This window comes from Geotrypetes seraphini, chromosome 5 (assembly GCF_902459505.1).
Source record: "Geotrypetes seraphini chromosome 5, aGeoSer1.1, whole genome shotgun sequence".
NCBI classification, from domain to species: Eukaryota; Metazoa; Chordata; class Amphibia; order Gymnophiona; family Dermophiidae; genus Geotrypetes; species Geotrypetes seraphini.
The window spans coordinates 217,478,873-217,491,741 of record NC_047088.1 but is presented as its reverse complement, the minus strand read 5'-3'; the positions used below and the strand labels follow the sequence as shown (position 1 = coordinate 217,491,741).

The 12,869-nt window shown below is 44.4% G+C and overlaps 1 protein-coding gene across 3 annotated transcripts in view; it reads left to right on the top strand.

Annotated features, from left to right (window-relative positions):
- Nucleotides 1-12,869, top strand: part of GPD2 (glycerol-3-phosphate dehydrogenase 2) — a 248,117-nt gene that overhangs the window by 58,447 nt on the left and 176,801 nt on the right. For all 3 annotated transcript variants that reach the window (XM_033943995.1, XM_033943994.1, XM_033943993.1), the window contains exons 4-5: nt 4,383-4,507; nt 7,988-8,085. In XM_033943995.1, coding sequence (XP_033799886.1) covers nt 4,383-4,507; nt 7,988-8,085 — 223 coding nt within the window. The remainder of the gene's footprint in view (nt 1-4,382; nt 4,508-7,987; nt 8,086-12,869) is intronic.

Sequence of the window (12,869 nt, the reverse complement as noted above, 5' to 3'; positions counted from 1 at the left end):
TCATCTCTGGGAATTTACCCAGTTAACTATTAAGTTATTTGGGCAAATTCCTTTGAAAACTGTGGTAATACTGCCTCCACTTTGCTAAATTTAAAATAAAATCATTTTTCCTACCTTGTCTGGTGATTTCTGGTTGCACTTTCTTCTTCTGACTGTGCATCCAATCTTTCTTCCCTTCTATCAGCCTGTATGCTTTCTCTCCTCCACACCTCATTCCCTCCCCCAACTTTTTCTTCCTCTCTCCCTGACCTTTCTTTCTTTTTTTCTGTTTCTCTTCTTTCCTTCTGTTTCCCTGCCTGCCCCCTTTCTTTCTTTCTCCCTGCCGTTCCCCAAGCCACTGCCGCTGCCATCGGGGAACAGGACCCACCAATGGATAACAGGCCCCAAAGCCGACGCCGACGCATGCTCTCCCTGACGTCAATTCTGCAATCGGAGAGGAAGTTCCGCCCAGCCAGGCAGCGATTGGCAGGCCCGAACTTCCTCTCCGACTGCAGAATTGATGTCGGGGAGAAGAAGACTTATCGGCTCGATAGATTAGATCGCCAAGACAAAGTGAGTCCTGGGTGATCGACTCACTTTGCCTTGGCGAGCTACTGGCGCCCCTGCCTCGGGCCCCCTGTCAGCTCCCAGCTCCGGGCCCCTGAATGCAGGACTGGTAGTACTGCCCTGATGGCGGCCCTGCGGCACACCAGGCAACATCTCGCGGCACACTAGTGTGCCGCGGAACAGCGGTTGAAAAACACTGCTCTAAGGTACAGCATGCACAACCACACACTGTTCTTAATGTGGCTATGCATCATTCTTGAATCTGCTACAGGAGAAGTGGAGGAGTCTTTTTGCCACTGAAAATACTACTCAGTGAAATCAAATGAAGCCGCACCAGTTGAAAGCTTGATTGAGGAAACATTAGTGAAATAAGGGCATTTCAACATGAAAGTGACTTTTTAATCATCAACCTAAAAGTGAGACTTGAGGCTTGCCTCCAAATACAGTGCTGAACCCAAGGATTTTTTTTCTCTGACTAGTAAGTAAATAAGGTCAGTTTCTTTAGTCTTCTTTTCTGCTTGTCTCCTTGCGATGGTCGACCTCTTAGAAAATTGTCATTGTAATTAAAATGTATAGAGGATTGAAAGTAATGTATATTTATCCTTTTTGCTGAATTTTATGATCAGATCAGTAGCTTTCTGAAGTGTCAAGAAATCATAAGCATTTGGTTAATTGTGCATTGTTGTTATTCATGTACTGAATTTGTTCTTTTTCCATGTTTGATGCTTCACTTAACAACAGCTTTTTCTTTTTTTGAGTGTGAAATGTATTCACCAGATTATTCTTGATTGTACCCACTGTTCTCTAGTCACATTTCACAAAAGCTAAATTACTGTGGTCATTTAAATTTGCCATCTACTATATAATTGCATTTTAAGGGCATCAAAATTCTTGGTTACCTTTATATGCTAGTGGGCTTGCAGATATGATAAAATGATTAGATTTAGATGAACAGTTCTTTGGTAGACAAAGGTAGTGGAAGAATTAACTTTTTACTTTCCAGAGAATGCAGAGACTTGAATTATAACTTATGTTCATTGATCTCTGTAGACATCACTGAAAGGATTTTGTGCTTCTCTGTTCATCTATTTACCCTTTTAAAAATGATAAAATTGCAATACACATTACATCAGGTGGGTGGTGCATCTCTTGTTGGAAAACATACGTGAATATATGCCATGCTTCTCCTGTCACTACTGTCAGGGTGTGCGCATGAGCACGGATCACTCTGGACATGGGTAGGGGGCATGCTAACGATTGTTTCCATTTGCATGCAGGCCTTTACTGAATCAGTTGGCCGGCATGAAATAGAAAACGGATCGTGCACGGTTTGTAGGTTTAGTGAATCCTGCCCTTAGAGACGACAGGCTTTCTCATGTTTATTTATGCTGATTATATTACTGTCCTGTTTCCATTGGATGACATATTACAAGATATTAATCAGAAAATTTCACAGTTTTCACCTGATTACAGATTAGATAAATGCTTCTTACTTGAAACTGAACAAAGATGAAACTAAATTTTTACTAATACAGTTGAAAGGTTTAATGCTTAAAGTAGATGGAATTTCTTGCAAGTTAGAATCATCTGTAAAACTGTTAGGAATTACTCTAGATCAGTGTTCTTCAACTGCTGGTCTGCAGAAATTTCCTGCTGGTCTGCTTGGCTGGCATATGCATCGGGCCCCAGACAGTGCTGTTCAGCCACCGGCCCACAGTGCGATCGATGCGGCATTATCTTTGGGCCGGCTCCCTCTTCCTCAGTGCTGCAGTGCACAAAGCCGTGGGCAGAGGCTCCTACGTGTGTCCTGTGCTTGAACCGGAAGCAACATCAGAGGGAAGGCTTCCAGATGAGGTGCGGGAGGCGTGAGGAGCCACTGTCCACGGCTTTGTGCACTGCAGTACTGAGGAAGAGGGAGCCGGCCCGAAGATAACACTGGGGGGCAGGCCAGAATGCAAGGCAGAGCATGGAGGGAGACAATAACCATAGGGGGAATGATTTTATTTTCTAATGTAGTGATTGATTTACATCTGCTGTCTGTTCAGGAAGAAATGCATTTGTTTCTTTTCCTCTGGGGGTTGTACTGCATGCAGTCTTGCATCTTAGGGTTTGTTTGTATATATTAGTACTTTTAGTTTTTGGTCCCATATTTGCATAGGGGTTATCTTTGTTCTGGTAGGAATGAATATTGAGAAGCATACAGTGTTCTTTGTGTAGTTTAATTTTGTGGTTAACCATTATGTGTTATTAATACGATTATATTGTGTGTGTGTGTGTGTACAGTGTTCCTCCGGTCGTTCGCAGTTCCGGTCATTCATGGTATTTTCTGACTGCGAACCGCTGACAAGGAGAGGACAGCTAGAGAGGCAGGAGAGAGCATCCGGAGCGCTGGTGATTGCAGGAAATCACTCGCTATATGCTCCGACCGCCTCTTCCTGCACTAAGTTGGGCCTTACCAATCAGGAGCTGCTTTGACACGCAGCTCCTGATTGGTAAGGCCTGACTTAGTGCAGGAAGAGGCGGTCGGAGCATACAGCGAGTGATTTCCTGCACTTGCTTGTGCTCCGGCTGCTCTCCCCGGCCTCTCCCGCTGCCCTCTCTAGTCTCCCCCACAAAAAAACATATTCGTGTTTTTTCAAGATTCGCGGGGATTCCTAGAACGGAACCCCCGCAAATATCGGGGAAGTACTGTATATGTGAAAAATGAATGAAAAAAATGTTGTTATGGGAGCGGAGATTGGGTGGAGATGGGTGGGGTCTGGCCCACGACTTAACCCAGTGTTCTTCAACTGCCGGTCTGCGGACTGGTGCCGGCGCACAAAATAATTATTTTATTTCCGCTGATCCATAGGTGTCAAAAGGTTGAAGAACACTGCTCTAGATAGTAAATTGACTATGGAAATTCAGATTAATTGACTTGATAAGAAGTACTTTTTGGACTTTAAGAAGTCTTAAAAGTATTAGGAAATGTTTGCAACAAGATCAATTTAGAGTAGTTGTACAAGCACTAATATTAAGTAAACTAGATTACTGTAACATAGTTTATCTAAGAATCCAACATGGAACAAGAGAAGATCGACAGACAGTAAGGAGATTTAAATCAGGTTTATTCAAAATACTCCCAGGAACAGTGCCTGACGCGTTTCGCCCCAAAGGACTGCCTTAGGGCATAAAACTATCTGCCATTCATTTCAGACCCATGATATTTGCTGCTTCATTCACACCAGCTGATGTTAATTGTTGTTGATAACTGTCCTTTACTCCAGATAGTTTCTTGCCCCTGAGGCAGCCCTTTTGGCGGAAACACATTGGGCACTGTTTCTGGGAGCATTTTGAATAAACCTGGCTTGAATCTCCTTACTGTCTGCTAATCTTCTTTCTTACTTAGGAACTCCTTGATAAACTATTTGCTTAAATGTTTGCAGGCAGTACACAACTCATCTGTTTAGTTAATTTATAAACTAAGGAAATCAGATAGAATTGCACCATCTTATATAACTTTACACTGGTTGCCAATTGAAGCCAGAGTCATGTTTGTTATGCTGTTTGGTGTTTAAAATATATTGTTTGACTTCTCTGTATATGCACAATTTAATTTACTGGCCATTGGTTGGACAATATTACTGTATATTTTACAATGGTTGGAAAGAATTCCACAAACTACACTCTGCATGCTTTCTTAACTTATTTAACAGACTTTTGATTGCAAGTGTTATATTTATCCACATTCAATAGTATTTCTTATGATCATATTTACTCTATAGAAGGCTCTATAATGAATTTTACTCAAATTGCATTCAGTTCAGAAGTTATTTCTGCTTTCTGCTTAAATATAGGTTTAAAAACAGCTCTTGTAGAGAGAGATGATTTCTCATCCGGTACCAGCAGCAGAAGTACTAAGTTGATCCATGGTGGTGTGAGATATCTTCAGAAGGCTTTTATGAACCTGGATATGGAACAGGTAATTATTTTATAATAGCTATTTTAGGTCAAGGTGCCTAGTGGTCCTGATAGTAGGGTCATGCATCCCTACCAGCATGTTACTTATAGAAAACTGTCCATCATGTTTTCCAGCTCTATCTCTTTCCCAGGGAGCTGCTCCTGCCCCCTCAGTTTGTTTTCTACAAGCAAGTTGCTCAAAAGTGTTTTTTGTCTGCTCTGCTGTTTTATTATTTTTGAGTATTTTTACTTGGTGATCTTTGGAGGCTTGGTTCCATTTGGTGGGACCTCTGCCTGGGAGAAGATGCATGACAAGAGTTTGCTGCTAGCAGGATCAGCCCCTTGTGGACACCTAGCTAACCAGCCTGCCTGTAATTTTTTAGAGCTCAGGGGCTGTCCCCTACATAGCTGCTCATATCCCTGATTTCAGTTAGGAGCTTGAGCACAAGCTATATTGGCTCCTTCCCAGCTCAGCCGAGACTAACAGTGGACCATCTGTATGATTCTCCTCCCTTTCGCGGTGCACTTTTCTGTGGGGTTGAGGTTCAGTCTGACCTTGGTCCGACTGGCAGCCAGAAGACCAGGTTTGTTCAGTGAATCTGTGAGGTAGATGCCTTTTCCCTTTGATGCCAGTTGAAATGCTGAAACAGGCAGGCACCATATGGCACTGTGAGTAAGGCTATTGAAGCCTATGGGGGAAAATTGGCGGGTGTGGGTGGGTGGGGTGATTTTAAAGGTTTCTGACTCCAGAGCTCAGGTCCCTCATCTTCAAAACCCCTTTCCCTGCGATTTTTTTTTCTTCCTTCAGGGAGGTCTCCACAGGCTGTTTTTGGTGTGATTTTTCTGATAGTGGCCATCTTGGATTTTTAACAGTCTTTTTTTTTCTTTTGCCTCCATCTGCTGCAAAACCACTCGATTTTGCTTAAAATCAACTGGGATGAACTCCTCAGGCCTTTTACCCCTATATCATGTCAAGTTTGCGCTGGATGTACAGCCTAGGAGTGTCCATGTCCCAAATATGATAAGAGTGCATGGGAGAGGGGTGGGAATCTCAGGCTCAGTCTCCTCTGAGTCCTCTAGGGCTGGGGATCCACAGAAAGTGCATCTGAATCTGTATTGGCCAAGCATAGTCATGTGGGGGCCTCGGAGCCCAGGAGGACCGACACTGGGTACCAGCCAGGGTTAGAGGGACCCCCCCCCAGTACCAGGCTTCACACTGGATTTTGTGAGCCTTATGTGGAATGCTCGTTTGAGCTGCTTAATGGTCTTCAGCATCTGCTAGCAGTGCACCAGTGATGGCAGTGCAGGGGTTCTCTCCTTTTCAGGTGCTCTGACCAGATAAGGACGCAGACTTGGCCAGGAGTTTCAGGCTGCCATGGACTGGGAGGATAGCAAGTCCAATTCCATGCTACTTTTATCCCAGGATGAAGTCTCCCTTGCAGAGTCTGCTTCTGTGCAGGAGGACAGCGGCCAAGAGCTGGTGGTGACACTGAATCTGGGGAAATCCAGATTGGGTTGTTCAAGACCTCTGCGCTTTCAAGTGTTATTTCCACCTGGCTGCAAGAGTTAACTGGAAGTCCCTCCAGATTTTTATTTTAATGCTCAGTTATGAGTGATTCTGTGGCTTCTATCATGTTTTTTCCCTCCCATCACTAATCTGGTCACTGACGACTGGGAGCTGCCAGAGGGATCCCTTCAAGTGGCTAAGACTAGGGCCAAGCTGTATCCGATGGCACCAGATTTCCAGTAGCTGTTTGTTCAGCCAAAAGTGGATTCGCTGGTAGCGCAGATCACCAAATTAACTTTCCTTTCTAGTGATGGAGGGGTGATGTTAAAGGATCCTCAGGACCACAAAGTGGACTTGCTCCTCAGGTGTCAATTTGAAGCTTTGGCCCTAGGGTTTAAAGTGGCAGCTGAATCTTCCTTTGTAGCACATGCTTGTCATGCTTGCCTGTCTTTGGCAGCTAAAATTTAATGCTAAGAAATGCAAGGTCATGAATTTGGGCTGCAAAAACCCGAAAGAATGGTACAGTTTAGGGAGTGAAGAACATATGTGCACGACAGAAGAGCAGGACTTGGGTGTGAATATATGTGGCTAAACAGGTTGAAAAGGTGACGGCGAAAGCTGGAAGGATGCTAGGGTGCATAGGTACAGGCATGGCCAGTAGGAAAAAGGAGGTATTAATGCCCCTGTATAAGACTCTGGTGAGACCTCATTTAGAATATTATGTACAATTTTGGAGACTACATCTTCAAAAAGATTTAAAAAAACATGGAGTCAGTCCAGAAGAAGGCTACTAAAATGGTGCATGGTCTTCATCATAAGGCATATGGGGACAGACTTAAAGATCTCAATATGTATACTTTAGAGGAAAGACGAGAGAGGGGAGATATAAAAGAGACGTTTAAATACCTGTGTGGCGTAAATGCACGAATTGAATCTCTTGCATTTGAAAGGAAGCTCTGAAATGAGAGGGCATAGGATGAACTTATCTTTTCCGCTCCCAAGACATAACCCATGTTGTAAACAATCAAGTGCACAAAAAGTGAAGTGTTGAATAATAAATTTAAAGTGAAAATTTGAAGTTAAAGCTGCCTCTGTCCCACTACAGGAAGGGGTAACATAGCGACCAAAGTTTCATAAATGCCTAAGAAAAATCCAATCAAATATGAAAGCACAAAATCTGACAAAAAGCTGAAATGGAGCATAGTACTTATCTCCTGTGTAGATTAGGAGTAGTCCTAATAGATCCGTGTTCTTGCAATGTCTAACAGGGCTCTATTTCAAAGATTAAATAAAACCCCTTCATCAGGAACTCATGCATTGCTTTCTCTGCTCACTCAGTTTATAATATCCCAGCGAAGTTGTGAATCAAAAGCCAAGTTTGAAAAATGTTGCTGCTGGAGCGAGAACGTCTATAAGATTTAACTGTGATCTTGTTGCAGCTGCCAGCTCTGCTCCAAAACAAAGAACTGATGTCATAGGGGGTGAACCGGCAACTGCCGGGAGGTGTACAAATGTTCCTCAATTTAAAGTTTACTGCCACTGCTGCTGGTATTGGAAAGCAGCAGCAGGGTAAGACAGTGGGTCTCGGTGTGCCTGCTGAGCAACCCTTAGGGCTTGTACCTGGGGCGGAATGCCCCTCGTCCCCCCTTCTGCATGACTCACAGTTTGTATGATTCAGTAGTCTACAGAGAATAAGCTAGTGATATTGAACCTCTTCTTGGTAAGCAAATGTACAAATGAGAAATATTTTAGACTGTGTTGAAATACTTGGATCTATCTATCTATGTATATTTACTTTGCATGTCATTGTCCTTTGATGCCAAGAATATTAGACATTAGGGTAATCTAAATCTACAAATGAGTTAGAAATTTTTTGTTCCTAGCGGAAATAGATGTTTTATACACTATATTATTCATTGAGATTGTTTCAGTAATTCCAATATATATTATCCATTACTCAAGTTCAAAATCCTGATTGAATATTTCTCTTTTCAGTATAGGCTAGTCAAAGAAGCACTTCATGAGCGTGCCAACCTGCTAGAAATTGCTCCTCATTTGTCTTCTCCATTGCCTATAATGCTTCCTGTGTACAAGTAAGGATAAATCTTATTTTTATGTATTGCTACATTTGGTTAAAAATGTAACATGATTACAGAACCAGTGCTTTTATTTGGTGCAAATCTTCTTTATAGAAAGGCTGACATAACTGAAAAGGAAGTTGGTAAGAATATGGTTCCCTTATGCAGTGGTGCCTCGCATAACGGCCGCCTCGCACAGCGAACGCTGCGCACAACGAACTTTATGTCTTGATTCGTACAACGGACTTCGTTTCACACAACGAAGTCGCCCGAGCTGCATCCTTCCGGGGTTCCTGCGGGGTTGGATCGCAGCGGGGTTGGTCGAGCCGCGAGGGTAGTCTCCTTCTCCTTACCTGCCCTGTCGCAGCACACAGCCGAACGGAAATCTTCCCGATGTCAGCGCTGACGTCGGAGGGAGGGCTTAAGCAAAGCCCTCCCTTCCTCCGACGTCAGCGCTGACATCAGGAAGACTTCCGGTCGGCTGTGTGCGGCTGCGGCAGGGCAGGTAGGAAGAAGGCAATGGCGAACGAAAGAGGGGGGAGGGGGCGGTCCGCCCCGAAGAATGTGCACAGCTGGTCAGGTCCCCCGATCGACCGACAACAGGCCCGGCCGACAAACCTCCCTGCCCTGTAGCCGCGAATCTAAATTACCTCTTACAGCAGCTTCAATAATCCAGCTGCTGTAAGAAGGTAATTTAGATTCGCGGCTACAGGACAGGGAGATTTGTCCGACCGGGCCTGTTCTGTTGTCGGTCGGGTGCAAAAGCGCCACAAAGGTGGAGGCAGGGAGGGAGGAAAGGTGGAGTGGAGAAGAAAAGACGCTTAAGGGGGGAGAAGGCCGCTGAAAGCACATGTTGGAGCAGGGGATGAGAGGGAGGGAGAGAAGGGGAAATATTGGACAAGGGCAGAAGGGATGCTAAATCATAGGGTGACAGGCAGAGAGAACAACAGGAAAAAGAGTGGAAGCAATCTTGAACCCTGAGGGTGAGGGCAGAGAGAGGTGGTGAGATGATTGATCATGGGGAGAGGGACAAAAGGGAATAGAGATGGGATAGGAAGATAGTGGAAGTAAAAGGACAGGGAGATGTATGTTTTTAGATGTATCTAAATAAAAATAATAACAAAAAATTTATCTTTTTTTATGTCATCTTAGCATATTTTATGCTACAGAACGAATTATTTTTTTTAACATGTATTGTTATGGGAAAACGCGTTTCACATAACGAACTTTTCGCATAACAAACTTGCTCCTGGAACCAATTAAGTTCGTTGTGTGAGGCACCACTGTATAAAGCCCTCTTCTTCTCCCCTTCGTCCATGTGTACCATTGTTTCCCTCCTCAACCGATGAGCACCATCTCTTCCTTCATCTTCTGCTCCCCTCCACCCACGTGCAGCATCTCTTACGTCCTCTTCTGCTCCCCTCCACCCATGTGCACCATCTCTTATTTCCTCTCCCGCTTTCCTCCATCCATGTACGCCAGGGGTGCCCAAAAGGTCGATCAAGATCGACCAGTAGATCGCGAAGGCAACGTGAGTCGATTGCGGAGCCCATCCCGGGCTCTGTGATAGACTCGCATTGCCTTCACTATCTACCTGCATCCTGACACCGTAAACGGGACGAAGAAGCTCCAAGCCGACCATTCTTACTCTCCCCAACATCAATTCTGATGTCGGAGAAGAAGTTCCGGGCCAGCCAATCGCTGCCTGGCTGGTTCGGAACTTCCTCTCCGATGTCAGAATTGACATCGTGGAGAGGAAGGGTGGTCAGCTCGGTGCTTCAGCGTCAGGAAGCAGGGAGACCTTGGGGCAGCGGTGGCTTGGGGGCCTGTTCCCCGATGGTGATTACAGTGGCTTGGGAGGGCAGTGAGACAGAAAGAAGGGAAACAGAAAGAAAGGAGGAACAGGGAGACAGAAAGAAAGAAGAGAAACAGAAATAAAGAAAGAAAGGGGGCAGGGAGAGAGAAAAAAAAGAAAGAAAGAGGAAGGGGCTGGGAGAGAGGAAGAAAAAATCGGGGGAGGGAATTAGGTCTGGAGGAGAGGAAGCATACAGAAGGCTGAAAGAAGGGAAGAAATATTGGATGCCCTGTCAGAAGAAGAAAGTGCAACCAGATACTCATCAAATCACCAGACAACAAAGGTAGGAAAAACGATTTTATTTTCAGTGAGACAGAAAGAAGGGAAACAGAAAGAAAGGAGGAACAGGGAGACAGAAAGAAAGAAGAGAAACAGAAATAAAGAAAGAAAGGGGGCAGGGAGAGAGAAAAAAAAGAAAGAAAGAGGAAGGGGCTGGGAGAGAGGAAGAAAAAATTTGGGGAGGGAATTAGGTCTGGAGGAGAGGAAGCATACAGGAGGCTGAAAGAAGGGAAGAAATATTGGATGCCCAGTCAGAAGAAGAAAGTGCAACCAGATACTCATCAAATCACTAGACAACAAAGGTAGGAAAAACGATTTTATTTTCAATTTAGTGATCAAAATGTGTCAGTTTTGAGAATTTATATCTGCTGTCTATATTTTGCACTATGGCCCCCTTTTACTAAACCGTAATAACGTTTTTTAGCGCAGGGAGCCTATGATCGTCAAGAGCAGCGTGGGGCATTCAGCACAGCTCCTTGCGCTAAAAACTGCAATCACGGTTTAGTAAACAGGAAGGGGGTATATTTGTCTATTTTTGTATAGTTGTTATTGAGGTGACATTGCATAGATTCATCTGCCTTGACCTCTTTGAAAAAAACCCGGAATATAAATGATAATTAACATTTTCTCTGTATACAGTGTGCTTTGTGCTTTTTAAAAAATTTTATTGTTAGTAGATTATTTTGATTTGGTCATTTTAAAAGTAGCTCGCAAGCCCTGATGTACACCATCTATTCCTTCCTCTCCCTCTCTCCTCCATCTATATGCATCATCTCTTCCCTCTGCTTCCCCTCCATCCATGTGCCCCATCTATTCTATCCCTTCTCTTCCCCTCCTCGTCATCCGTGTGCGCCATCTCTTCTCCTCCTCGTCATCCGTGTGCGCCATCTCTTCCCTCCCTTCTGCATTCCTCATCATCTGTGTGCACCATCTCTTCCCTCACTTCTCTTTCCGTATTCCTCGTCATCCGTGTGCGCCATCTCTTCCCTCCCTTCTCTTCTGCATTCCTCATCATCCGTGTGCGCCATCTCTTCCGCAATCCATGTGCGCCATCTCTTCCCCACCCCTCCATCCATGTGCACATCTCTTTTTCCCTCTCATCTTGCCTTTCACTCCCCTTCATCCTTGTGCCTCCATTCCTCTCCTCTCTGCCCGTCCCATTCAGCATCTCTCCCTTTTTCCTTCATCCCTGCCTTCCCCACTTATCAGTTCCAAAGCCCTTCTCATCACAAAATCTACAAGGAGGTCGCTGGTGCAGCAGTGTTTCTCTAGTGCTACCTGCAGCCTCTTCTGCATGGTTCTTTTGTCGCAGTCTACCCAATCAGAAACAGGAAGTTGCTTCACAGGGGAGTTGACCACGGCAGAAGAACTGTTTGTTCCGCCTAAAGTGGATTTACTGGTAGCTCGTCACCAAACGAACTTCTCCCTTCTGCCAGGATCATGACCCCTGAGAAAAGGGTTATTGCCAACTACCATGAGCCTGGTGAAACCACAAAGGTTGGAGGAAGGTTGGCATCTTAGTGGCGAATAAATTTTGTAGAACTGATTGGCTGAACTGACTATCCTGTCTGGAATGATTCTCCAAACAATAGTGAAGGTATGAATTGAGGGCCAGGTGGATGCTTTACTTGTCTTCAATGGGAGTAAAACATAGAACTACTGGAAGTCAACATTGCTCAAACTTTTTTTTCTCAATAAATTTTTATTGATAAATTTCAAAATAGTGAACATAAGGTCCATATAAGACCACCAAAACAAAGTTAAAAGCACACAGCCAGCTTGGCTAATACATAGAATTTTCTATCTATGTACTCCAGATCATCAAATAAATGAACCAATTAGCAATTTAAAACCAGTGAATACAACTACCGTGATAACAGTATTAGATCTTTCTGTAGATAAAGTATCATATCTTAGCCAGTCTCCCACCACTCCACTGCTTCTGCAGATCCTACTAAAAAATGAGCACTCGGTATGTTCTTCAAAGTGCTCAAGCATAAACTAAATAACCACCCCCTACCCCCTTGCATCTTCCATTACAATAGCATAGTCAGGAAATTCACAAAAAATAAAAATACAATTACTTGCTGTTAGTTTTCAAGGACCAATCACATCAAAGAATGAAGCTTGTCTGGGCGGTTGTATCCTTATGCACACAGGCGCTCATAACATTGACAGACTTTTGTTCATGTGACGTACACTTCATCTATTCTAGTGTATACTTATGAAAGGACTTTTTAAAAATAAAGTAAGGGGGAGCTGTTACTGACCCAGAGGGATTAATAAGAGGAGGCTTTTTGAGTGTTCCCTGGTCTCCTGCAGCAGCGGTTCAGCGTCTCCTTGCACCCGCCCGCAGGCATCGACAGAGACGGACCTCTGACGTCACCGGGTCCGTCTCCAAATACTTTAAAGTGCAACCGCTGCTGCGGTTGCGGCCGCAGGGCGTGGCCGATATGGCGTGCCCAAAGGGGAATGCCAGGCCCCTTGGGAGCCCCTTGGAGCCACGAGGAGCCGGGGAGCTGGAATTCAAGTTGGTTATTTTTTGATTTTTTGATCTGAATACGGGGAAAAGAAAAATTAAACCAAAAGGTTCAACACCTGCTGTTTCTGGCCCCATGGACAGGCATTTGTTATCACTATCTGAAAATCCCTCAATAGCATCATT